Below are 26,190 nucleotides of genomic sequence, written 5' to 3'. Positions count from 1 at the left end.
TTCTTTGTGATGAGATCTCTTAGGGATTTATTCTCACCATTTTTTATATATGCCATCCAGAAGTGTTCGTGGCAGTCACCGTGTTGTACATTATACCCCTAGTGCTTGTTTATCTCATAACTGGAAATTTGTACCTTTGGCCACCTTCACCCACCCAGTTTTCTTTTGATTAGTGTTAGCCTGGTGTGTCTTTCTCTTTCCCTTTACTTTTAACCTATCTGTGTCTTTATATTTAATGTGGTTTTTTTGTGGACAACACAGGGTTGGGTCATGTTTTTTGTCTACTCTGATAGTCTCTCTTTTAATAGGCATTTAGGTCATTTACATTTAAACTGATTATTGATATAGTTGAATTCGTATTTACCATTTTTGTGACTGTCTGCTATTTTGATGCCTTTGTCTCTCTTTCTTGTTCTTTTTTCCTTCCACTCTCTTTCTGGCTTCTCAGGTTTTGAGTATTTTTATATTATTCTGATTTTTCTCTTCCTTTAGCATATCAATTATACTCTTTTAAAATGCTTTTGTGGTGGCCCTAGATTTTGCAATTTACCTTTACAATTAATCTAAATCTGCTTTCATATATTTTCACGATACCACTTCACCAGTAGTGCAAGTATCTTACAACAGGGTATCCCTAATTCCGGCCCACCCCCATCCCTTATAACATTGCCATCACACATTTCCCTTACTCAAGAGCTATATTCATCCAATATATTGCTATTGGTATCTTGAATAAACTGATAGATCAGTTAAGTATAAGAAAAATAAAATATTTTATTTTACCTTCATTTGTCCCTTCACCAATCGTCTTCATTTCTTTATGTAGAGCTGAATTGTGACCCACGTCCTTTTTCTTCTCTCTAAAGAACTTCTATTAACATTTCTTTCAAGGCTGGTCTTCTGGTGACAAATTTCCACAATTTTTGTTTATATGAGAAAGTCTTTATTTCTCCCTCACTTTTGAGATATAATGTCACTGGATACAGAATTCTAGGTAGGTGGATTTTTTTTTCTTTCAACAATTTAAATATTTCATTCCACTCTCCTCTTGCTTGCATGATTTCTAAGAGAGATCTGATGTAATTCATATCTTTGTTCTTCTCTTGGTAAGGTGAGTGTTTTCTTCCCCTCTGCCTTCTTTCAAAATTCTTCTTTGAGTGAGACAGGAAGGCCAGAGAGGGCTGGGGCTGGATATCTTCCTTCCCTCAGTAGGTGAGGATGTATTAAAATCTGTATTGGATTTTGCACATGGGAGACCCTGTGAACACCCTAGAAGAAGACCACCACCTACAACCACCTACAAGTCTGAGAGAAATGCCTTAGAAGAAACCAGCCCTGCTGACTCCTTGGTCTTGAGCTCGTAGCCACCAGACCTTCTGAAGGCTAAGAGACAGGACATCCACCGCCAGAACCCCCAGCATCCAAGGGTATAAAAGGAACAGACTCACTGCAATGAGAACCCTCATCAGACAAAAGGGGAGTGAGAACCATCCAGGCTACCTGGCCAGCTCCTATTGGGTGGGTACAGAGAGGACTCCCCTGTTACGCTAATTGACTTTGGAATGTCAAGACAACCTTACACTACTGGGGTAAGTTCCACTTGGCCACGGTTCATAATTATTTTTATACATTGATGGTTCTATTTGCTAGGAGTTTGTTGGAGATTTTTTTGTGTCTATATTTATCAGGGATATTGGTCTTTTAGTTTTCTTGCGATGTGTTTGCCTGGTTTGGTATCAGAGTAGTATGGCCTCACAGGATGGATTGGGAGGTATTCTTTTCTTTTCCTTATTTTACTTATTGGGGGGGGAGGGATAGTCTTTTCATTTACATGTTCTGCTAGGGCTTGTGAAGGAGTGTTAGTAATGCTTTAAATATTTGACAGAATCGTTAGCGATGCCATCTGGGCCTGGCCTTCTCTTCATGGGAATTTTTCTATATTATTAATTCAATCTCTTTACTTCTTGTAGATCTATTCAGATTGTTTCTTTTGAGTCAGTGTGTTTGTGACTTTCTAAGAATCTGTCCATTTCATCCAAGTTATCGAATTTGTTGGCACAAGAGGAGGGGGTCAGCTATAGGTTCATTTTTTCCTCATCTTACCCATTCCTCCAGAAATGGTTCTTTCTCTGAGGTCAAGATATGAAGGGGAATGCTGAGAACAGGGAAGGAGGAAGCATTCTGCTGAGGGCACCAGTGCTCTAGAGCGAGGCTTTTCAAAGGCAGGAGAACTAAGGGGACAGGAGGCCCCGAAGGAGTGGGCAGTGTGGACAACTCCTGAGAGACCTCGTTCACAGCTGCCGTGAGGACAAAATGTGGGAGTGAGGAAGAAATGATCAAAGGTTTCCTGGGTGGCAAAATCCCTGTGCGAGAGACCTTTGAGGAATTTCACAATGCAGTCTTAATTACTTGTTCAAGATTTCAAAACTTGTGCCCTTGGGAGTGGCCCTGCTCAGCAGCTGAAGCTGGGGTGACATAAGTCCAGTATCACTGCTGGCCACGCTGCCACCTGTATCTCCTTTTCTCACCTGCTTCTCCCTTTCTCTCTTGGCCTTCTCCACCCCCCACCTGCACCCGTACACCTGCTCCCAATGTCCCCTCCTCATCCCCATACTTCCGTGGCTTAGTTCGTGGCAAGGCTCCCTGATACTGGCTCCCATCATCAAAGCTTTTTCCAGGGCTGTTATCAGCAGCGGCTGAGAGTTTATGGGGTACAGAGTGCACTCACGGAGGGTCCATCTTAGGGTATGGGGATGACCTTGACATCCCCAAATCAGCGGCCTCAGGGCCCCTCCCATGCTGGTTATGGCAGATGCACACCCTCCCTCTGTCTGACATGCCCCCTCAGTTCCTCTGACAAAAGGAAAAGAGCATGCCTTTCAAGGAAGAGTTCACGGTCAGACCTGGAGTGGATTTAGAAATTGGGATGTTCTTGGTGACACAGAAAACTGTGAGCGGCCTTCCACAGAACTTGAGAGGTGGTGATAGCCAGTGCCTAGAATGGGCTAGGCACCTGCCTTACAGCTTTCTCCTCTCTGCCCTCAGCACTGACGTGCCTTTACCATGCCATTCTACAGATGAGGAAACGGAAGCACAGAGAGGTTAAGTAGTGTCCAAGGTCACCCAGCTATTGGACGGTGGAAGCAGGATTTGATCCCGACAGCCTGGCTAGGAGATTGTGCTCTTGATGGTGACACTTTCTGTCTGAAGTAATAATGAAAAGGAGATAGTGCAGTTGTAGAGAACTTGCTTTTGAGAAATTATACTGTGGAGAGGGACAGTGAATGTGCATTTAGGGGAAACACAGCATGGGCCGATGTGGGACATCTCTCTCTGCCTGGAGGAACGTGTATGCAGTGCCTCAGGGTTGGAGTGGGGCTCAGTGAGGCGTCCACGAGGGGCACACTGGGGTCTTTGCCCGTGAGGCTGCAACCCAGGGCCCTGCAATGCCCACCGAGCTGTGCAGGGCCCACAGTCTGTCCACAGGCAAGCCTGGACACGCCCACATCTGCTGTTGTTTTGCCTGTGCAGAATCCCAGCACGCTGCAGAAGCTAAGTCAGGAGCCAGCAGGTCAAGGGAGCTGGGACCCCATACAGAACTCACGACAGTCACACACGCACACCCCAACCTCTCCCAGAGCTGAGGCCGAACTCTGCTAAGGGCTTGTTCCCAGGACCCTGACCCCCAGGAGACCCAGTCCACTCCTCTGCTTTGCTGGGTGTTACCCACACCATGGTCCGGAGTGAGGGTCTTGTCCCTGCTTTGGGCTGGACCCGGTTGAGGCTGCTTCAACACAGAAAGCCTGGACACTGGCCCCACCTCTCTGGCTCTGTGGGAACAGTGAGATGTATTCATGTTCACAAACATCCTTTAAAAGCACAAAGTGCCACCGTCGTGTGCTGGCGGCAGCCCCTCCAGCCTCTCTGCTGCCAACCTTGCCCTGTCCAGGCAGCTGCCTGGTGTGGAGGGCAGTCAAGGGGGGAATTCAGGGAGTAGAAGAGAGGGAGGGGGTTACCTGGGGAAGGTGTGAGTGTGGCTAAACAGATCCATACCTCTGAAAGCCTGAGCCCTCCTCATGGAGACGTGGGATCTATTTGTCTTAAATAGACAACAACAACAAAAAAAAGTTAGGGCTAAATGGGCGCCTCTGTGGGTCCCCTCCTGGTGGAGGGGGCAGGGCAATAGAGGCTCCCAGGACTCTGGGCTCTCTCCCCAGGGAGCAGCTCTCAAGGCTCCTGTGGAAGCAGGACTGAACACAGGGATGGCTTACGGCAAATAAACATTAAAAAAAAAAATTTTAAGGCGTGGCTTGGTTGGTTACGTGTCTGACTTCGACTCAGGTCATGATCTTGTGGTTCTTGAGTTCGAGCCCTGCGTCAGGCTCTGTGCTGACAGCTCAGAGCCTGGAGCCTGTTTCAGATTCTGTCTCTCTCTCTACCCTCCTCCACTTGCCCTCTGCCTCTCTCTCTCCCCCCCCCCACCAGAAATAAACATTAAACATTTTTTTTAATTAAAAACAATGGGTGGAAGGCAGTGAATATTCCAGAACACCTGTTCTTGCAGACAGTTTCACAGAAATGCTCAGAGAGATACTGTGTTCATTTTCTATGACTGCTCTAACAAGATACCACAAAGTTGGTGGCTTAAAACAACACACATTTATTCTCTCACAGCTCCAGAGTTCAGAAGTCCAAAATCAGTGTCACTGGGCTGAGTTCCCTGTGTTGGTTCAGCCACACTCCCTGTGGAGGCTCTAGAGGGTGTGTCCTCACCTCGCATTTCCAGCCTCCAGTGCTCTGTTCCTGGCGCTCCTAGGCTCATGGCGTCTTCCTCCAACGTCCAAGCCAGCAGTCTAGCATCTTGCTTCACAGTCACGTTGCCTTCTCCTGGGCCAAATCTCCCTCCGCCTCTATCGTGTGACACCTGAGATGACATTTACAGCCCACCTGGGTAACCCAGGACGATCGTCCCATCTCTAGCCCCCGAGTTCAATCTGCAAAGCTGCTTTTGGCACGTGAGGGGACCCTCACAGATTCCGGGGGTTACGGCCTGATATCTTTGGGGCCTATTATTCAGCTGACCACAGATACATTCACTCAAACACAGTATAAAGTGGCCACATAGACAGACCCAGACACACACACACACACACACTCCTCACCTCCAAACCTCTTCCCATCAGCCTGCTCAAGCCAGGTTTGGGAAGCCACACAACTCTTCCCTTTCCCCCATGACAGCTTCCTTTCCGATAACATTGTGCAAGTCCCTCCCTCGTTCCCAGTGTCCCTTCTATCTAAGAAGCCCTTCCTCACTCCTGCCTTCAGAATTTAACCTACCTTGAGGCCTTCAAGCTGAAGGCCTAGTTCTGAGCCAGCCCCTTTCTTCACACCATCCACCCTACTCTGCAGGCACCTGCTCACAGCTGTGCCTCACTGCCACGCCCTATGGGTTCTCAGAGAACACCAACTGAAACAAGGATTAGAGGAAAATCAAAGGTCAGCACGCAGAACTCTTAAAGGGGGAGTGCGTCCAGTGCCGAGTCTGGGAGCTTGGTGACTGGTGGACTGACATCTGGGCGCTGGCTGAGCTAGGCCACTCGGGTCTGGGGCATGGGTGGGGCTGGACAGGTCCCCTAGAACACGGCTCTAATCAACCTAGGGAGAGATAAATAACCTCTCTGATCCCCACACCTGCCCCTAAGTGCCAGTCCTAAGGACCAGACTCCATGGACCAGCCAGAGGACTTCCAGTCCGGGTGAGTGCTGGCTTTCAGGGTGGTCACAGGGGAAGCGGCTGGCCCCAGCCTGTGGGGGCCTCACCTCATTCTGCCCACTCCCTGGGGCTTCACACAGCTGATCCACAGCTTTCCCCCAGTATCTCCCAGGCTCAGGATTCTAGGGACTCTATTCACACAGAAGGCACCCTTGGTGTCTGTTCCCCACCAGGGACTCAGACTCGGCCCCTGGTGCAAGGTGCCCAGCCTGGGCCACCAAAGGGTGCAGTGAGATGGGTGTGATGGGGAACTCAGGCTCGCAGAGTGGGCGGTGTGGGTGGTGAGTGTGGCTCTCCGCCCAGGCTCCCAAGGAAGGGAAGGGAAAGAAGGGAGGAAAGGGCAGAGCACAGGCCCTTGTAGGCACCCTCATCTTAGGCTTTTGAGCCGGCCTGGCCAGGTGTGTGGAAGAACACAGGAAGGAGGGTGCAGGGCGGGCAGGCGGTCCCCCAGCGCTTGGGTCAGCGGTGGCCAGCGCCTGCCCCCAGTGACCTCTATCACAACCAGGGGCAGCGCCGTCAGAGGCAAAGCCTTGGGGCAGAGCACCGCCCGCCCCCACACTGCCCCCCCCCCCCGCCCCCGCCCCCGCCCCCGACCGAGGTCCTGGGAGGGAAGAACTTCTCTCCCGGCTGGGTGCTACCAAACGTTGGCCTGGAGTCAGCTGGGGAGATGGGGGCTCATCTGAGCCTTTGCCCGTCGTGGGTGCCCCGACGCCCGGGCCGAGGCTGTGGGGGGCGGCGGGGCAAGGCCGGGATCACCGTCGCCGCAGACGTGCTGACCCCGCCCGACCGCGCCCAGCGCGGAGTTCCGTGCAGCCACAGCCCGAGAGCTGCTCCACGGCGCGCTCGAGAACCTGAGCCAGGAGCACCTGAAGCGCTTCCGCCACAAGCTGCGGGACACGCCGCAGGACGGCCGCAGCATCCCGTGGGGGCGGCTGGAGGGCGCGGACGCGCTGAACCTCGCGGAGGAGCTGATCCAATTCTACGGGCCGGAGCCTGCGCTGGACGTGACCCGAAAGACTCTGAAGAGGGCTGACATCCGCGACGTGGCGGAGCAGCTCAAGGAGGACCGGCTGAAGCGTGAGCGCGGGGTGGAGGGTCGCCAGGGTCCCCGCGCCTCCGTTCGCTCCCGCCGGAGGCAGAGTCTGGGCCTCGGCCGCCATCCTTCCCGCTTCCCCAGAAAAGTCCCGGCGCGCCCCCCTCCCCCGCGCCCGAGAGCACGCCACCCACACATCCAGGGGCCCCAGGGCTCGGATCCGGGGCGCTCTTGAGGGGTAGCCCCAACTCCCTACTGCGCCCCCCTCCCCAGCCCCCTGCACATTCGGCAGGGCCTCACCACAGCTCTCCCTTCCAGGGCTCGGCCCCAGCTCCTCCTCGCTGCTCTCCGTGTCCGGTAGGTCTCTGTCGGCGGGCGGGGGCGGGGGTGGGGGGTGACCCCCAGGTTTGCAGCACGAGGGTCCTTTACACCGCTCAGAGATTCCCGACGGCCGGTCCCGGGGGAGAGTTGTGTGGCAAGGCTGGCTGGGGGGAGGAGGGGGGGGGGCGCTGAGACCTGAGCCCAGGGGGTTGGGGCGGCGGGCGAGGGTCAGCTGACACGCCCCCCCCCCCCCCCCCCCGCCGCCAGAGTACAAGAAGAAGTACAGAGAGCACGTCCTGCAGCAGCATGCCAAGGTGAAGGAGAGGAACGCGCGCTCCGTGAAGATCAACAAGCGCTTCACCAAACTGCTCATCGCGCGCGAAGGCGCCGCGTCGGTGGACGGGGCGCTGGGGCCCGCGGACGAGCGGGAGACACAGCGCGCGCGGCGCTCCGACACGCACACCTTCAACCGCCTGTTCGGCCGCGACGGAGAGGGCCAGCGGCCTCTGACGGTGCTGCTGCAGGGCCCGGCGGGCATCGGCAAGACCATGGCGGCCAAGAAAATCCTGTACGACTGGGCGGCGGGCAAGCTGTACCACGGCCAGGTGGACTTCGCCTTCTTCCTGCCCTGCCGCGAGCTGCTGGAGCGCCCGGGCACGTGCAGCCTGGCCGGCCTGATCCTCGACCAGTGCCCGGGACGCAGCGCCCCCGTGCGGCTCATGCTCGCCCGCGCCGAGCGCCTGCTCTTCATCCTGGACGGCGCGGACGAGCTGCCCCCGCCCGCGCCCGCCGACGCGGCGCCCTGCACCGACCCCTTCGAGGAGGCGGAGGGCGCGCGGGTGCTGAGCGGGCTGATGGGCAAGACGCTGCTGCCCGGGGCCCGCCTGCTGGTGACCGCCCGCGCCACGGCCCCCGGGAGGCTGCAGAGCCGCCTGTGCTCGCCGCAGTGCGCCGAGGTGTGCGGCTTCTCCGACAAAGACAAGAAGAAGTACTTCCACAAGTTCTTCCGGGAGGAGTGGCTGGCGGAGCAGGCCTACCGCTCGGTGAAGGAGAACGAGACGCTGTTCGCGCTGTGCTTCGTGCCCTTCGTGTGCTGGATCGTGTGCACGGTTCTGCGCCAGCAGCTCGACCTCGGCCAGGACCTGTCGCGCACCTCCAAGACCACCACGTCCGTGTACCTGTTCTTCGTCGCCAGCTTCCTGAGCTCGGCGCCCGCCGCCGACGGGCCCCAGGTGCAGGGCGAGCTGCGGAAGCTGTGCCGCCTGGCCCGCGAAGGCCTCCTCGGGCACAGGGCGCAGTTCGCCGAGAAGGACCTGGAAAGACTGCAACTTCGCGGCTCTAAAATCCAGAGGCTGTTTCTCAGCAAGAAAGAGCTGCCGGGCGTGCTGGAGACCGAGGTCACCTACCAGTTCATGGACCAGAGCTTCCAGGAATTCTTCGCCGCGCTGTCCTACCTGCTGGATGACAAGGGAGACCGGGCACCGGCTGACAGCGTCGGGGCGCTTCTGCGGGGCAACGCCGAGCTGCGCGGCCACCTCGCGCTCACCACGCGCTTCCTCTTCGGGCTGCTGAACACAGAGCGGATGCGCGACATCGAGCGCCACTTCGGCTGCGTGGTTTCAGAGCGCGTGAAGCAGGACGTCCTGCGGTGGGTGCAGGACCAGGGCCACCAGAGGGCGGCACCGGAGGGGACCCAAGAGACGGAAGCGCCGGAGGGCAGGGAGGAGCTGGAAGAGGAGGAGGGCGAGCTCAACTACGCGCTGGAGCTGCTGTACTGCCTGTACGAGACTCAGGAGGGCGCCTTTGTGAGCCAGGCCCTGCGTGGCCTCCCTGAGCTGGCGCTGGAGCGGGTGTGCTTGAGCCGCATGGATGTGGTGGTCCTGAGCTACTGCATAAGGTGCTGCCCCGAGGGGCAGGCCCTGCGGCTGGTTAGCTGTGGACTGGCCCCCACACACGAGAAGAAAAAGAAGAAGAACCTGATGAAACGACTGCACGGCAGCCTGGGCGGCAGCTCGTGAGTCTACAGGGCAAGACTGTCCTGGTTCCCAGGCCCGGGGGGAGGGGGCGGGGCGGGGGCAGGGGGGCGCGTGTGCCGGTGCACCCGCGAGTCTCCGTCTGAGCAGGGGAAGCCTGTCCCCCCAGAGGAGAGCAGGACTTCAGGGCTGGTCATGCCCACCCCCTTGCAAGGCGGCTCCCTATGGTCCATCTTCCCCCCCCTGTCCTGCCATGCCAACCCCCAGCCATCCACATCCAGGGCAAACCTCCTAGCATGGAATACTCCACTCCGGCTGTGCCCTGAGCTTTTGCACCTGCTGTGTCGTGCACCCAGAACACTCTGTTGGCTGCCTATCCTCAATGCTTTCCCAGCCTCCCTCAGCTGGCCTGGGACCCCTTTGGCCCCAGAAGTGCCCCACCGACCACCGTATGCCATGATGTCTACCCTTCGCCAGACCCTGAGCTCCTTCAGGGCTAAGTCTTCTGTGTGCTTAACTCCAACCCAGCACTTGACCCAGAGCTCCGCATCTGTTGAAATAATGAATGTCAGGACGTTGATGGGCTGGGGCTGGGGATGCCCACTGCAGGTGCAATACAGACCCACAGGGGATGTGGGTGACATGCCCCCCACTGGACTCAGGCAGACTGCTTCAGCGGGAGCTGCACGGGGCCACAGATGAGTGGTTTCACTCTGGGTTTGGAGCAAAGAGGGCGGAGGGGTCCCGGCTCAGCTTGAGGTGGAGAGCGGAGGCAGCTCTGACACTCAGGGCCACAGGAAAGAGGTGGGGACTGGAAGGGGACAAGTGGGCTTCACCTTGCTCTCTCTCCTGGCAGTTCACAAGCCACCGTGAAAAAAACCCAGGCCTCTCCACTGCGTTCGCTCTTTGAGGCCATGACTGACCAACACTGCGGTCTGAGCAGCCTGACGTGAGTGACCAGGCCCCCACGGCCCCCCTGGAGGGATGCAGAGCAGGGTACTCTGGGCAGGGGCAGAGGGGTAGCCCTGTCTGGACATGGCAGAGGGGACAGGCTGAGAGCCTGTGGCCTCTGGAGTTCTGTGCTGGGGCCAATGGGCTCTGCCCACGTAGCGCAGAGGAGCGAGGAGGCGGTGTGGCCCGGGGCTAGGAAGGAGGGTTTGGCCCCGTTAGAGTGCGAAGCATGGTGCTGCTGAGTGTTCTGGGGGTGGGAAGGTAAAGAAGACCAGAATAAATTTTCCTTCTGAAGGAAGGCTACTAGTTGCTACTGGGAAATGATGGGCAGTTCCTCTGGGCTCTTACAAGCAGTGGAGGGAGGTGTTGAGGGCACAGGCTCTGAAGTCCAGGCTGCCTGCCTCCGAGCCCTTGGGCAAGTCAGTCTGTCTGAACTTGTTTCCTCCTCTATGGAACGGAAGGTTCCGCATCAGAGGGTTGGTATGAGAGTTAATGTAGCAGTGGGTGCACAACACTGAGTATGTGACCTTATCACCAAGTAAGCAGAAGGTAAGAGAAATTGTAGGAGTCCGTACTGGTGGGGCACAGTGAGAGGGGCACAGCCTATGGCCACGGTGACACGGTCACCTCGCTTGGTGTGATGTTCCAGCAACCTGAAGATAAACATTGGGAGCCAAGAAGGTGATCGGTGCGTTTGGCCCATCAGTGCTGCCGCTAAACTGAATGCGTGGTGTTCATCACAGCAGTATTTATAATGGCAGCAAAGGTGGAAACAACACCCACTTCCCCATTGTTAGGGACCAGCTGGATGAATAAACCATGGCCACCTTAACCCGATGCTCAGCTGCGTGCAGTTAAACACGCTGACAGTAAGATCCGCATTGGCTCATCCAACAGCTGGTAGAGAATAGTGCCCTGAGGAAAAGTGGAGTGCAGTCCAGCATGCACAGGCACATGTGGCCGAGGCTCCCCAGGGACACGTGTGGTGGGTAACAAAGGACAGGGGAAACTTCCTGTCGAGCCAGCGCCTCTCCAGACAGAGCCTCAGCCGCCCAAGGAGCGGGCAGTTTGCAGAGGTGGGGACAGTAAAGCGGCCGAGGGGACTGAAGACAGACACATGTGCTCTTGACCACAGGCTGTGCCGCTGCAAACTGTCTGACTCTGTCTGCCGAGACCTCTCTGAGGCCCTGCGGGCGGCCCCCGCCCTGACTGAGCTGGGCCTCCTGCAAAACGGGCTCAGCGAGGCCGGCCTGCGGGTGCTGAGTGAGGGCCTGGCCTGGCCCCAGTGCCGGGTGCGGAAGCTCAGGTGAGGGCCTGGCCTGGTGGGGGCGAGGGGGAGGGACACGGTACGGTAGGGGAGCGGTTGGCAGTAGCCTCTGAGGGTGGCCGTCCCCCCCCAGGGTGCAGCAGCCCACCCTCCAGGAGGCGCTTCATTACCTCATCGGCGCGCTCAGCCAGAGCTCCGCGTTGACCACCCTGGATCTAAGTGACTGCCAGCTGCCGGAACCCATGGTAACCTACCTGTGTAGAGTCCTACAGCAGTCAGGATGCCGCCTACAGACCCTCAGGTAGACACAGGGGCAGAAAGGGGGATGGGGACTCAGCCTCTCAACGATTGGGCTGGGTGCCTGGGGATGTCCCCTAGACCCTGAAGAGTAACTCCTCCCGGGGCTCCCCGAGTGACCACACTCCAACCCAGCCCCTGGAGACCCATGCTCCAAAAAGTCCCAGCCCCAGCCCTCGGCTTCAACCATTTTGCCAGACCAAATGTCCATCTGTCATCTGGGGCCCATGGCAAGTCTGGGCCAACGATCCCAACACCTTTTTACTCCCCCAAGGGCTCTGGCCCCCACCGCCTAACCTCTTTCCCCAACCTCTGACACCCCCGACTAACCACCTCTGTCACTGCGTGCCTTTGGCACAGCCCAGGCTAACAGCCCCGTCGCTGCCCCCACACTGCTCTCCTGTCACTGTCCCCCCAGCCCTGACCTCAGCTTCCCCAACCGACTCCCACTTCTGTCCTGTACACATGGCTGCAGTCTGACCTCTGTGAAGCTGAGCGCACAGTCACTGCAGGAGCTGCGGGAGGTGAAGAAGGCAAAGCCAGGTCTGGTCATCACACACCCACTGCTGGAAAGTCACCCCTAAGCCTCCCACGGGATTCACCTGTGTCCTCTGAGGCCCTGAATGCCAGGGGGAGGACTCTAGTCAGCCCTGTGGAGTAGATGTCCTCATCCCAAGGGCAGGAGGATGCTGCTCTCTGCTCTGGGCAGCCCTTTTGAATCTGAGGGGCCCTGGGCAGGCAGGTGAGAGGCAAGGACACACATGGTCCCTTACCTGGTCAGGGACAGGTGTCCCAGGACATGCCTCTCCCCCCGTACCCTGGGCACGGGTTCTGTCTCTGTTCTCTACCCCCAGGGAGCCCTCTTACCCCAACCCCCCCACCAGCTGCTCCACCCACCTACCTCTCCTGGGGCCCCCTAGCCATCACCCTGCAGATACCCCCAGCAACAATAACGCTGACAGCTCCCAGTCATCAAGTCTCTGCCACGTATTGGCCTTGACCTGGTGTGCTCAGTGCAGAGCAACTCCTTCACCGACCCCATCCCCATCTGCACTGTGGGCCTCACAGCCCCACGACTCTGCCCTTGGCCACAAGGGATCAAGCAGAGGCTGACCCCTGACCAAAGGCAGGCAGGTCACTATTCCTCCCCAGGAACTTGGGTCTTGGCATCGGAAGTGAAGCCATCCCCGAGGCTGTGTGGTGCCAGCCCAGTGGTGTCCATTTACTGCCCAGGTCTTCAGAGATGGAGACCAGGGGAGGGGGGAGACCACAGCAGACTGGACTCCAGGTAGGAGCTGTGGTGGAAGGGGCAGCAAGCAGCCTGTCCCCACGTCCATGTGCTGATAATACATTCTCCTTTGGATTCTTTGGTGTTGATTTGTGTTGCATGCGGCCAAGCATCCTAACAGGTGCTCACAATCTTTCCTTTGGTCCCCAATCCATCTGTGTGGGGTGGGGTTGTGTTCCCCATTTCCCAGATGAGGAAACTGAGACTCAGGGCTACAGCCTACTACAGGGAGCTCTGAGGTGAGGCCTGTCTTTGATGGACAGGGCGAGAAGCAGACAGGCCCTGAATCTTCAGGTCTTCTCTGCTCAACGGTGCGGGGCTAAGCCAGCTCCTGGGACCCCAGTCCAGGTGGGAAAGAAGCATGGGAGTCAGCCCCTTCACTTCTAGGGGGAAATTTCCTTCCATAATCATAGTTCAAGTCCAGTCATTCATTCCACAAAACAGACAAAAATCCCTGCCTTCCTGAAACTGGCGGGAAGACAGATAGTAAACAGGTATAGACGGCCACCAACAAATGCTTGGAGGAAAGCAAAGCAGGGCAAAGTGGGAGGAGACCGTGGAGCCAAGGGTTTCCCGTTACAAGGGAGGGATCTCTTACGGACAGGACAGGACAGGACAGGACGGAAGTGAGGCATCAAGCCCTGAGGGTACCTCGAAGGAAAGTGTTCCCGGCAAAGGAACAGTACGAAAGCCATGAAGAGGAGTGTCTTGGCCAACTCAGGCTGCTGGAAGAGAACACCACAAACCGGGGGGCCTCCCAAACACAGAAATTCATTTCTCCGGAGGCTGGGATGTCCAAGGCCAAGGTGCCAGTCAACCCAGTGTCTGACGAGGACCCTCCTCCCCTCTGCAGAGCGCTCTCCTCTTGCTGTGTCCCCACATGGTGGAAAGAGCGGGCTAGGTCTCAGGCCTTTGCCCATAAGGGCTCTAATCCCACTCTTGACAGCTCTTGATCTAATAACCTCCCCGAGGCCCCACTTCCAAAATGGTCGCACTGGGAATTAGATTTCAATGGATGATCTGGGGGCACACAAACATTCAGTCCATAACAGGGCACATGCTTGGACTGTTGCAGAGGCAGCAAGGAAGCCACAGTGGCAGCAGTGGCCTAGCAGAGGTGTGAGGGGGGCCGGTGGGGAGCAGGTGGTCAGGGATGCTAGCTGGCCTGCCCTCTGGGTGGGGGCGGGCACCATTGCAGGCTTCTGAGCAGAAGGCACTCTCAGGGTGGCCGTGGCTGTGTTAACAAGGGCTATATGGGGCGGAGCATAAGTAGGGCGTGTGCACTGTCCATCCAAGAGGAGGGCTTGCTCTCAGAGGTGGCCGGGTGGCAGTGGGGATGATGGAGCTGACAAGCCGTGAAAGTGGAGGACAATAGGATTTGTGGGCAGAAGTGGAGAGGGTGGACCACGGGGGCCTGAGCACCTGGACAGGTGGAGTCCCCGTCGCCGACACTGGGGGAGGCCACAGGAAGAGCAGACTTCCAGGCACACGTTGGCTCTGAGTATCTCCTGCTGGGCCCAGGGGTCGAGCACAGACATCTGGGTCAGGCGCGGGGCCAGAGAGGCTAGGAGACAAACCCGTGGCCTAGCCGCCTTAGAGGGCCCGGGCGGGGGATGCAGACTGGGGGTACGACGGGCTGGGCAGGGCATGAGGTAGCGCCGGAGCGAGCGAAGAGAAGGACTTCTGCGGGAGGAGGACCACCCGCGCCACTCCCCGGAAGGGGAGACCCGGGAGGGAGGAAGCCGCGGCCGGCGAGGGGCGATCGCACACCAGAGGCCCCTGCCCCTCTCACAGCCGTCCCTCCACGCGTCCTTGAGGTCAGGGTTCAAACTGTGCGGGCCCGCGCGGCTTCCCCGGGAGGCCCGCCGGCGGGCCAGGGGCACCGGGTCGGCACACCGGCTGCTCCGCCCTGGGGCCCCGGGGGCGGGGACCGCGGGGCCTTCCGGCCGAGACGGCGGCGCCTGCGACTTCTCCCTCCGGCCTGGAAGGGGCGGCGCCGAGCGAGCTGGGGCCTGGGGACACGCCGGCTGCGGCGTGGCCCGGAGACCCTCCTCCCCAGCCCGCTCCGCGGAGCTCGGGCCGCTTCCCTGCCCGGCGACGGCGCCCCTCCCCCAGGTCCGGAAGACTGAGGCCTCCGAGCTCCCCACTAACAGGTCTGGGCTTGTGGGGGCGCGGCTTGGAGAGAGCTGGAAGGGTTCGAACTGAGGTCTGAAGGTGGGAATCTGGGGACTCACTGGGTCTCTGGAGATCAGCATCAGGGGTTTGAGCGTCTCTCAGGGTTGGAGGTGTTTCCAGGGGTGGCTCAAAAGTAAGGGCTATGGAAAAGCAGGGCTGAGTGCGGGTGGCCCACACCCCTCCCACCAGCTCTGGGAGGCATCTGCCAAGTTCCAGCGGGTGCCTGGGGGTTTACAGTCAGAAGAGGGAACAAGGCCGGCCAATTGTGGGGGCCCCTGACTCCCCCTTTTCCAGGCCAATCTGCTGAGCAAGCCTTTCCATGGAGGATGCCAGCGAGGACCCCACCATATTCAGTGCCCATTCTCTGCCCGGTGACCCCCGGCTCTTGGCCACCGTGACCAACACATACTTGGGCACGCGTGTGTATCATGACACGCTGCATGTGAGCGGCGTGTACAATGGGGCTTGTGGGGACACGCACCGGGCCATTCTGCCTAGTCCCCTCAACGTCCAGCTGGAGGCCCCTGCAGAGACCGGAAATCAGCTGACCGAGACCTTTGCCCTGGACACTAATACAGGTAGCCACCACTGTCCCGCTCCCCCACACCCGAGGTGAGTGCGGCAACCAACAGCAGTCCCATCCCAGCACCTCCTAACTCAGGATGCTGGCTCACAGAGAAGTCAGCCCTGGCGGCCTCCCGACCTGGCTGGCACTGGCGCGTGGGGCCCTCTGTGCACCTGTAGCTTCCCAGATGGGGCAGCTGGGGCTCAGAGGGCGGATCCACCTTGCCGAGGGGCTGGTAGCTTGGTAACTGTCCTCGGGGGTCCTAAGTGGGGCGTGTGAGTTGCCCTGATCCCCTCTGCCCCTCCCCAGGCTCCTTTCTGCACACTCTAGAGGGCCCCAGCTTCCGGGCCTCCCAGCGCCTCTACGCCCATCGCACGCTGCCTCACGTCCTGGCTTTCAGTGTGTCCATCACCCGCGTGGCCGGGGAGAGCCGGCCCATTACGGTGCTGCTGCAGTCGACCTTCTCCCCAGAAAGCCCGGACCTTCACCTGCATCTGGGTCCTGACTTCCAGGGAGCCCGGTGAGGAGGCCGTCAGGGCTGGCCAGGTAGACCGAGGAGGGAGCTGGTCCCTTAGACGTGGCCGCACTCTTGCAGGTACCTTTGTGGCCACACACTCACCCCAGAGCAACCTGGGGGGCCGCAGCAGGAGGTACACATGCTATGGACACCAGTGCCCCCAGCCCTGACCCTCGGGGAAAGCGAAGAAGACCGGACCTGGGAGTTCCTGACCGTGGTGGGCGGCAGCCAGGCGGAGGCCCAAGCCTGCCTCACGGAGGCCCTGCAGCTGCAGGCGGGGGCCGCTCTGTACCCTGCCCACGCCCAGGCCTGGGCCCAGCTCTGGGCTGGCTGTGGCCTGGACGTGGTGGGGCCCCTACCTCTGCGCCAGGCCCTGCGTGCTGCCCTCTATTACCTGCTCAGTGCGCTGCCCCAGCCGGGGGCCCCAGGGTACGCCAGCCATGGCCTCAGCCCTGGGGGCCTGTCCAATGGGAGCCGAGAGGAATGCTACTGGGGCCATGTCTTCTGGGACCAGGTATGTACTGTTCTACCTCCCAACACACAGCATGCACAGGTGGGGCAGCACATGGGTGCGGGGGATCCCGTGGCTGCGGGCACAGGCGTGGCTGCTGTCTCTGCCCTACCTGGGATGGGGGCTGTGACTGGAGAGGCACAGAGGCCAGGGCAGAAGGGGAGCCTTCCTGGAGGAGGTGGGACGTACAGGACTTTGGTGGAAAAGAGTGATTCGGGCAGAGGGACCAGAAGGTACAAACACCAGAGCTCAGAGGGTGTGTGCCATCTGGCCAGGGCAACAGGGGCTCTCACCACGGCAAGAGGAGCAGTTGCAGGGCGGGGGGCGGGGGGGGGGGGGGTGGCGGTGCTGCAGGAGCCATGGAGACTTTAACTTGGGAGTGACACTGACAGAGGTGTAGTCTAGCTGCCGAGTGGAGCATGGGTAGAAGAGGGTGAGGCCTCAGACAGGAGTGGGAGCCAGGAGAGGCTGGGACTTGGCGGACGTTGGGCACGGGAGGGACCCAGGGTGCTAACCCCTCAGCAGCCAATGCTGTGGCCCACTCTGGTGAGGCTTAGAGAAGCTGAGTCACTCACTAGGTCAGGCAGCTAGTGAGCCACAGAGCAGGCTCCCATCCAGGCTGCCCCTGCCCAGATTCTGGCCTGAGCTCCGGGGCAGACCCAGAGGCCTGCTGGGGAGGGGAAGTGCTGCGCCGGGGACCGGGCCCGGGGAGCGTTCGGCCTGGAGACTGGGCCGTGGGATGGGCAGGTGTGGATGGCCCAGGATGGAGCCAGGGTGGGCAGCAGAGGAAGAAGCCGGAAGGAGACAGAGGGGCTGCTGGGGAGGCGGCATGGAGCAGTGCTGACTCTGGCCAGGGCAGAGTGTGGGCAGACGGGAGAGAGAAGGGAGCGAGAGCTCCTGAACCAGGGGCCCTTGGCTGTGCTCATAGGATCTCTGGATGTTCCCAAATATCCTGATGTTCCACCCAGAGGCCGCCAGGGCCCTCCTGGAGTACCGCATCCGGACGCTGGGTGGGGCCCTAGACAATGCCCGGAGGCTGGGCTACCAGGTGAGGGGGACCTGGGTGCCCACCCTACAGGGCCCCCTGAAGGGCCTGAGGTCCCCACATCCCTCCTAGGCCTGCACCCCTCACCTCAGGTTCCTCTCTGGGTGGGGCTGGGTTTCCCAGATTCTTACACAGGCTCACAGCACCCCTCAGCCTGTGCCGTAGAGGCAGCAAGAACAGCCTGGCCGGGGCTCACCTAGAGTCCCCTTACTGCCCTGGCCCAGGGTCAGCACAAAGGGAAACTGGGCAAAGCCACCTGGCCTATGATAGGGGCACACACTGGGCACTCAGAGCCTGCAGGCCCCCGTGAGGGCACCCGGACAGTCAGTGCCCCCTCTGTTCTCCTTGGCTGAAGGCCGAGTATTGGGAATGGTGGACTACCCCTGTGTCCCCACGCCCAGAACAGTCAAGTCTGTTCCATCCCCCCAACTCCTCAGGGAGCCAAGTTTGCCTGGGAGAGTGCGGGCTCTGGTCTGGAGGTGTGTCCGGAGGACATTTATGGGACCCAGGAAATTCATATAAACGGAGCTGTGGTGTTGGCTTTCCAGCTTTACTACCACGCCACCCAGGTGAGGCGTCAGCATGTATGACCAGCCCCCTGACGTGGCCATGACCTCCTGCCTGGAGCCAGGCCTTCGCTGCTGGGCACTCAGAAGGGTGGGCACTGACAAGACATGCAGGGACCAGCGAGGACCACAGTCGTGGGTGGCGTGGCCTCTGTCCCACCCTCTCCCGCTCTCCCAGGACTTGCAGCTCTTCCGAGAGGCTGGTGGCTGGGACGTCGTCAGGGCCGTGGCCGAGTTTTGGTGTAGCCGTGTGGAGTGGAGCCCTGAGGAGGAGAAGTACCACCTGAAGGGTGAGGGCACGGCGGGGGTGGGGGGGGACGGTCACGGGGAGGGGTTGCTTATGGGGGAGGGGAGGCGTGGATGTCCACGGCAGGGAGGGTGGGTGGCCACAGACTGGTGGGCCAGGGGGATGCTCTTCAGTTCAGCGTGTGATCTCTGGCCGCCGATGGTGCCAACCGCACCCTGGCCGCCGGCATCGGGGGCAGATCCCCGAGACCCTGCGCTGAGCACCTCCTTGCACTTGTGTGCCCAGGAGTCATGCCCCCCGACGAGTACCATCCGGGGGTCGACAACTCGGCGTACACCAACGTCCTGGTCCAGAACAGGTCAGACCCAAGACCCCTGCCCAAGTTCCACGTGCAGGGAGCCAGCCTGGAGGGCTAAGGCTAGAGCCCCCCTTCCTACGTCCACCCCTAGCCTGCGCTTTGCGGCTGCCCTGGCCCAGGACCTGGCTCAGCCTGTCCCCAGTGAATGGCTGGCGGTGGCCGATAAGATCAAGGTGCCCTTCGACCCGAGGCGGAACTTCCACCCTGAGTTTGACGGGTACCAGCCTGGTGAGTGTACTTGGAGCTCCCTTGGGGCCCCTTCCCCACCCCCTCCACGGGACTGGATGCCCCCAACCTGACTGAGCAGCCCCCACCAGCTTGTCTCCCCGTGAGCAGCACCTGTCCCTCCACAGGAGAGGAGGTGAAGCAGGCAGATGTCGTGCTCCTGGGATACCCCATCCCTTTCCACTTGAGTCCTCATACCCGCAGGAAAAACCTAGAGATTTATGAGGCCGTGACGTCCCCAAAGGGCCCTGCCATGACCTGGGTAAGGAGCCTGCAGGGTGTGGGGGAGGGGCGGTCCTCACTAGCTTCTGTCTTCCCTCCCCACGCAGTGGGCTTCAGCCCAGCGTGTTCTCTGACCTCTGACCTCTGGCCCCAGAGCATGTTTGCGGTGGGCTGGATGGAGCTGAAGGAGCCACGGCGGGCGCAGGACCTCCTGGAGAGGAGCTTTGCCAACATCGCGGAGCCCTTCAAGGTCAATTCACAAGCTGACCCCACTTGCCTCCCACCCGGGCCCCTTGGCGGTAGGAGTGGGAGCCCAGCCTTGGGACGGGGGAGTCACCGCAGGGTCAGGACCCTTCTGGAACAGGGGCAGCAGCCTCGTGGCGCCCGTGTCCTGGGAGTCAGTGCACCAACTGCCTTCCACGGGCAGGTGTGGACAGAGAATGCAGATGGGTCCGGCGCTGTGAACTTCCTGACGGGCATGGGGGGCTTCCTGCAGGCAGCACTCTTCGGATTCACGGGGTTCAGGTGAGTGCGGCTCTGACAGAACATTCGAAGCCCCCTACCTTCCCGCTCCTCATGAAACTCTTCCCTCCCCCCAGGATCACAGGGGCTGGCATGACCTTCGACCCCATGTGTCTGGCAGAGGTCTCTGGGGTTCGCATCTACGGCATCTCTTACCAAGGGAACAAGCTTGACTTCTCCTTCTCCGAGGACTCAGTGACGATCGAGGTTAAAACCCGGGCAGGGCCCTGGGCCCCCCTGCTGGAGGCTGAGCTGTGGCCATCACACACTCGACTCCCCCTGCTCCCAGGTAGGCCGCCACCCCCAGACTCACCCAAGGGTGCAGAGCACGTCACCTCCCCAGGGCAACCCCCCATTCAAAATGCCCTCCTCCCCCTGCAGGGTACAAAGTCTCCTTTCCCTCCTCAGCTGGACGGATACAGAGGTCACTCTCGTAGGAAGCAGAGGCAGCAAGTTGTTCTCCAAGAGTTTCCTAGGAGAATTTTTGGAAGACGTTAGACACCTGCCCCAGAACCCACAGGACCCCCTGTGGGACACCATTGGGTCCTCCAACCCCCACCAGTTCCCTTGCCCTGGCGCTGTCTTGGCCACTGCACCTGACTGATCAGGGCTTCAGGGACGTCTCGGGTCCTCCCATCTGCCCACTCCCTCTGTGGGCGCCCCCAGCTGGCTGCACCCTCATCAACACCCTCCTGGTCGGCTGAGTCCCTCCCTCCTGCCCATTCTCCAACCAGCAGTCAGGCTCACAGGCTCCAGGGAAAGTCTGAATTCGTTGGCCCAAAGTTTAAGAAGGTCTGCCTCCAGCCTGAGCCCCTCCCCCAATGGCCCCCTCAGCCACTACTGTGCCTGCCTTTGTGGCTGACACCTGCCGCACCTGTCCCTTCCCCAGGATGCCTCAGGGTGGGTTGGGGGTGTGGCTTCCTCTCTGCCGAGGAGGCAGAGACAAGTGCAGGCCTCAGTGTGAGGGATGGCAGGGGTGGGGCATGAGGCAGAATTGCTCAGTCCCCTTCAGAATCCCTCAGGATTCTCATTTGCAGACCAAAAAGGAACCTGGTGTGTCCGACAGATGGGGTCGGGCACCGTGGGGTCGAGGTGCTCTCAGGCTGTCGTGGACCCTCCGCATCCTCAGTCCTTGGCTGCTCCAGCCCCTGGGCCACTTCGGTGAGGTTGGATGGTCTCTATCACAGGCCTTTCCTCAGCCAAGAAGAGAGGGGGATGGGCTGCAGAGCGAGACCTCACATCTTCCCTCTGACCAGCCAGAAGAACTGGGGCCAAGTGTGCATGGCTTCAAGGCCACAGGCCTGGGCCCATCTGTCCTGACGGGCTGCCCATCGCCCGAGGCTCTGTTCAGCCTCTCCCCCTGGGGCCTCAGCCCCCCAGCTGGCACTCCCACGTTGGGTCCTTGGGAATTTCTCAAGAGTGAGATGAGATCTGCCACCACAGTCTTGGTGAGAGCCCGAGGAATTAAAGTTGCGTGCTGAGAAATTTTGCCCTCAGAAGCTGGTACGCTCCTTCCTTCTGGAAGCAAGGGCTGCATGATGGATGGGTCGGATCGAGAGGCGCAGGGACCTGCTCACTTAGAGCAAGCAGTTGGGCCAGCCACTCCCCTTCACGCTCACTTCGCTCTGGCAAACCCCTGTGCGCTCTCTGTTCTCGGTGGAGAGTTAGTGCAGGTTCTCCAAGAAGCAGACACAGGGCAGACAAGCTGTGAGGGACAGAGCCACGTGAGGGAGGGGGGGGAAGGCGGGTGGCTGGAGGCGTCGGGGATCCCGAGGCTCATCTCTGGGTTACTGCAGGGAGCAGCACATGGGAAGAAGCGTGGCCTCCAGGCTGTAGAGCTGCACGCACGGCAGTGCTGATTCCCAAGGGTACGTGACCTCAGAGAACAGAGCCAGCACCTTGGTGGGGCTCGCTTGGCTGCCCACAGCCTCTCCCTCAACTGCTGGCTGTGTGGCAAAGGCCAGAGTGGATCTGCTGATGTCGGGTGGCTGGGGACTGTCCCAGCAGAGCAGATGCTTATCTTTGCGGCCCTGGAGCCAGATGTGGGCGCAGACATCAGGTGGGGCGGTAGGTGGCCCTGTGTGTGTAAGCCATGTATGTATGCAGTCCCCTGTACACATAGTGAGGTGACCCTCTGAGGGGGCCGTGGCAGGGTGACAGTACCCATGTGCTGGCATGGCTGGTCAAGGCCCCGGGGCAGCCAACTGCCTAAACTCGGTCAGGGTCCCTCAGCCTCGCCAGGAGACAGTCTGGGGATAGGGAGGGCTGCTGGTGACCTTCCCCCATGACCAAAGGGGACAGCAGACCATCCCATGCTTAGGGACGTCAACCTGGCCACGTGCAAGCTGATGCCAACTCCCAACCTGTGCACCCAGCACAGGTTACTCCCTTCTTGGGCCAAACCTGGAACTCAGGGTCGGCACGCTCTCTCCTTCCTGGTCCAATCACTGGCACGCTGCCCTTGTCCTTGGCACAATCTGGGACCGGCACCCAGCAGGGGCCAGGCCCCAGGCTGCTCACACCCCTACTGCAGGGGCCGGCTCGGAGCCGCACATGCCCAGCTTATAGCTGGGCTGCTGTTGGCATGCCGCCAGGACACCATCCCTACGGGCACACTGTGGAGACAGCTAGGTGAGTTGTCGGCTATCACGGGAGAAGAGGGGACTCTGAGGCTCCAAGTACAGCAGCTAGACAGACCCCACACCCAGCCCAGGCAGATGGGTAGGCAAAGGGGGCTCCCTGGGTGGGGAAGGAACCCTGGGTGGGGTGCTCAAAACCCTGAGCCGCCCGGCAGTTAAGGCCCCTGCAATTAGCCTGCCCTGTCATTGGACTGGCCACAGTGAGGCCTAAGGGACTTCATCCCCAGCCACACAGGGTGTGTGCATGTGCTTAGCAACCTCCTCTTGCCAGGCTCCGCTGGTTTCCAGGAAGGGGGGAACACCAAGGATGCCCAGAAAGTGTCCTCACTCCCAGTTTCCTCCCTTCACGCAAGTGTGTGTCTGTGTGATAAGTGTGTGCATGGGTGACAAGGACATGCCTGTGTGCTCGTGTGTCTTTGTGTCCAGCCCCACTGACCCAGGAGGGAGGAAACCCACCGTGGGGACTAAGCTTTCTCAGAGTGCGAGGAGTGCAGGGGCCACAGGGACAGACAGAGTGACTCCCCCCAACCCACTGACAGAAACATGCAGGGCGAGGACCCAAGATGTCCTCCCAGGGACTCCCACTTAACACACGTGCACACACATGGGTAAGGGCACACGTGTTCTGGAAGGGGGGCCGCTAAACCACAGTGCCCGGCAGGGCAGCAGAGATCAAAAGCCTGAGTTCCCAAACTTCATTCTAAAATACTCTGGGGCCTCCACCCCAGAAGCCACAAGCCACCCAGTGCCTGAGTGAAGGGGACAGTTGGGGCCCAGCAGACAGAACAGGTCACCCTGCCATCGTGCTGGGGTCAGTCCAGGGGGGAGCGTGGCTTGGGTGGTCCCTGGGGTAGCTCCCCTCAGGAAGAAACCCTCTCTCACCCCGGCAAGAAACCCGGGAGGCACTGTCCAGAACCAGGCGCTTTAATTGTGAAATCCAGGCTGAGTCTGGTGAGTGGGGCAGGAGGTTCCCGCCTGGGGGCAAGGAGTCAGGGGGACGGGGACCACTGGGGTTAGAGTGAGGCCACTGGGGTCCAAATGAGGGCTCTTCAGGGTCAGCATTAGGTGCCCAGGCTGGGGTGGGAGGAGTGGACATCAGGCCCTGTGGCGGAGTCAGGTTTCCAGGGGGTCAGGGTGGAGCCCCTGGGGCAGCCCCTGGGGGGGTGGTCCTGGCGTCAGGATCCGTGGGTCAGCAGGAGGACAAGGCCCAGCCTGTCAGTCATAGTCCGAGTCGTCGAACTTGGTGCTAAAGAAGGCAGCAGAGTCCTTGGCCAGCCGGGACAGGTGCAGGGCACCGGTCACCACCAGCGCCAGGAGCAGGAGAGGCGGTACCAACGCCCACATCGTGGCCAGGATGTTGTAGCACTTGGCCTTGGAGCCAAAACGCCGGGCTGCCTCCAGGTCTCCAGCCACCTTCTGGTCTCGGGCCTGCGGACCAGTGAGTGGCAGGGCCGGGTCTCTACACGCGCTGGGGGCCCTGCCTCCTGCCCCTCCCACCGCAGCTGTGGACCCAGAAGCCATCCCAGGCCCGCGTGGGGCTCCAAGGACCCTCTGTGGGTGGGGAGTCCCTGGACGCCGAGAACCCCCCCCCCCCCCCCCCCCCCCCCGCCCCGCGGGAGCGAAGCCGGGGGGTGGGCTTTGCTCACAGGAGCCCTCGGCGTGGGGAAAGCACTGATGAAAGAGAAGCCCTTGGGAAGCCCCCACCAACTCTGTTCTTTTGCGTGGACTAGACCCTCCCCCCCCGCAGGACAGACTCTTACTGAGGGACCTCAAAAGAGAAGCCCTCACGAGGTGGAGAGCTTGTCCAGCGCCTCGCTCATGGAGTGGCCCTTTGACAAGCGGCTCCCCCTCCGCCAACCCCCTCCCCCCACGAGCCCCTCAGGTCCTCCGGAGAGCGCCCCCCCAGCCCCACCCCTCCCCGACAGCCCACCTTGATGGAGTAGGCCAGCGCCAGGAAGCCGAGGCAGCACAGGTTCAGGTAGAGGGTGCTGAACACCGACCAGATCAGGTGGTCTCGAGGTGGGGGTCGCGGCGCCCCCACAGTGAGGGCCGTGTGGGCGGCGCCGTCCTTGCGGGGCGTCGGGGCCCGGGGGTCCTCGCGGGGGTACGACGTGTCCATGGGTTCCAGCGCCGTCTCCTCCTCGCTCGGGCTCCCGCTTCGAGGGTGGGCGCCCAGGGCCGCTTATAGCCCCGCCGCCGCCCTCCCGCGGCCCGGCCCGGCGCCGCCCGCTAAATATAACGACAAATTACAGCCCGGCGCCGCCGGGAGCGCGGCCCCGCCCCGCCCCCCGCCCCCCCACCCCGGCAGCCCCCCACCCCCTGCCGTCCCCGCCCCCCGCGCGAGCCCCGTCCCCCCGCCCCCCCCCCGCCCCCGGGAGCCCCCCGGAGCTACGGAAAGGAAGGGGCGAGCGCCGGCTGCAGACCGCCCCCCCCACCCCGCCCCTCGGAACTGCTGCCACCTCGGGGCTGTGGGTGGGCGCGATGCCGCCTCAGCTGCAGAGCCGGGCTGGAGACCCCCGGGCTTGGACTCTATCCCCAGAACCCAGAGCTCAGGCGCTGCCCTCTCACCTCGGGCCGCCAGCGTCCAGCGGCGCGGGGGGGGGGGGGGGGGGGGGGGGGTGGGATACAGAAGTCGCTGCCCATGTACCCGCGGGAGGAGACGAGCCACAAGGGGACGGAAGAGGGGCTGTGGCATGCTAGGGGGTCAGGCATGCAGGAGGCCCCAGCACCGGCCCTATGGTTGCCTCACGTGCCGCAGTGAACCCTCTCCCCTGGTGGGCACACAGCTGCTTCTCAGCCTCCAAGGCTCCTGTCCTCACAAGTCCTCAGAAGTTTGGAGGTATGAGCTCAGGGTCTGTTTTGCTCTCCCTCTGGAGGGTCCAGCAACCCCCCGAATGCCACCTGTGTACCAATGACCTGCATTTTCATCACAGGACCAGACTTCACTGCTGAAACCCACCCCCCCCCCCCACTCCAATGCTTAAGTGCCGACCCTGGGAACAGGGCTTTCAGAAAGGTCTCCAAGCTAACTTTTCCTCAAGAGACCAGAGGTTCCTGTCCCCCAACCTCCTGTCTTCATCAGTGGGAGTCCTTACAACAAAGTACCACCAACTGAGTGGCTCATAAACACCAGATTTGTTCCTCATGCTTCTGGAGGCTGGAGGTCAGATCAGGGTGCCGGTGTGGACAGATTCTGGGGAGACCACCCTCCGGGTTGCAATATGGCCAACTTCTCACGGTGTGCTCCTGTGTTAGAAGGGGCTAGGGACTCTGTGGGGTCCTTTTATAACAACATCAATCCCATCATGAGGCCCCACCCTCGTGACCCAATTACCTCCCAAAGCCCCGGCTTCGTGATATCATCACTTTGGGCACTGGGATTTCAGCAAATAAATTGTGGGGGACACATTCAGTCCATTGCTCTCCCTCTGCCCAGTCTCCCAGCACAGGTGACGGGGGCTCTGCTTAGCCAGCTGTTCAGGCAAAAAGCATTGGCTTACCCCCCTTCTCCCTCTGTCACCCATACCAAGTCCATGTGGCCCGTCTCCCAGGGCAGGCCGAGTGTCATCACCCTGTGATGAATGACCTCTGAGACCAGGTCACACTCGCCCCCCCCCCCCCTTCTCAGTACTGAAACCAGACTGATCCTGTTACAACAGAAGACAGGTCCCATCCTCCCTCTGCTCAGAACACTGC

The 26,190-nt window shown here is 60.3% G+C and overlaps 3 protein-coding genes and 1 long non-coding RNA gene across 7 annotated transcripts; 2 read left to right on the top strand and 2 right to left on the bottom strand.

Annotated features, from left to right (window-relative positions):
- Window positions 1-4,668: 4,668 nt before the first annotated feature.
- LOC122200984 lies at window positions 4,669-6,541 on the bottom strand. The gene is made up of 3 exons (XR_006194029.1): window positions 6,411-6,541; window positions 5,338-5,467; window positions 4,669-4,924 (listed from the first exon to the last, which is right to left on the bottom strand). It is a non-coding gene; the product is annotated as an uncharacterized LOC122200984 (long non-coding RNA).
- A 19-nt stretch (window positions 6,542-6,560) lies between these two features.
- Window positions 6,561-12,977, top strand: NLRP6 (NLR family pyrin domain containing 6; the record flags this gene model as incomplete). The annotated part of the gene is made up of 7 exons (XM_042907240.1): window positions 6,561-6,849; window positions 7,124-7,162; window positions 7,394-9,140; window positions 9,956-10,048; window positions 11,186-11,356; window positions 11,451-11,618; window positions 12,090-12,977. Coding segments are annotated over 7 exons (2,616 nt in total), but the record flags the coding sequence as incomplete, so codon positions are not given.
- Window positions 12,978-14,537: 1,560 nt separating this feature from the next.
- On the top strand, window positions 14,538-21,340 carry PGGHG (protein-glucosylgalactosylhydroxylysine glucosidase). 4 transcript variants are annotated; one of them, XM_042906572.1, is made up of 14 exons: window positions 14,538-14,719; window positions 15,372-15,655; window positions 15,952-16,162; window positions 16,238-16,673; window positions 17,599-17,718; window positions 18,153-18,284; window positions 18,460-18,571; window positions 18,814-18,886; window positions 18,978-19,114; window positions 19,240-19,373; window positions 19,488-19,583; window positions 19,761-19,858; window positions 19,933-20,144; window positions 20,237-21,340. In XM_042906572.1, the coding sequence occupies exons 2-14, from the start codon at window positions 15,397-15,399 to the stop codon at window positions 20,290-20,292; spliced, it is 2,076 nt and encodes a 691-aa protein (XP_042762506.1). In that variant the 5' UTR covers window positions 14,538-14,719; window positions 15,372-15,396; the 3' UTR covers window positions 20,293-21,340. The 4 variants fall into 4 exon arrangements, with proteins under 4 accessions (XP_042762506.1, XP_042762504.1, XP_042762507.1 ...); XM_042906570.1 differs by lacking the exon at window positions 14,538-14,719 and adding an exon at window positions 14,852-15,055; XM_042906573.1 differs by lacking the exons at window positions 14,538-14,719; window positions 15,952-16,162 and adding an exon at window positions 14,852-15,055 and having other exon boundaries at window positions 15,372-15,689.
- A 2,062-nt stretch (window positions 21,341-23,402) lies between these two features.
- IFITM5 (interferon induced transmembrane protein 5) lies at window positions 23,403-24,763 on the bottom strand. The gene is made up of 2 exons (XM_042906243.1): window positions 24,425-24,763; window positions 23,403-23,922 (listed from the first exon to the last, which is right to left on the bottom strand). Exons 1-2 carry the CDS (start codon window positions 24,611-24,613, stop codon window positions 23,710-23,712), a joined length of 402 nt encoding a protein of 133 aa, XP_042762177.1. The 5' UTR covers window positions 24,614-24,763; the 3' UTR covers window positions 23,403-23,709.
- Window positions 24,764-26,190: the final 1,427 nt, after the last annotated feature.

Source organism: Panthera leo, chromosome D1 (genome assembly GCF_018350215.1).
Source record: "Panthera leo isolate Ple1 chromosome D1, P.leo_Ple1_pat1.1, whole genome shotgun sequence".
NCBI classification, from domain to species: domain Eukaryota; kingdom Metazoa; phylum Chordata; class Mammalia; order Carnivora; family Felidae; genus Panthera; species Panthera leo.
The sequence above is the reverse complement of the archived record's forward strand: the minus strand, read 5'-3'. Positions and strand labels throughout refer to the sequence as shown.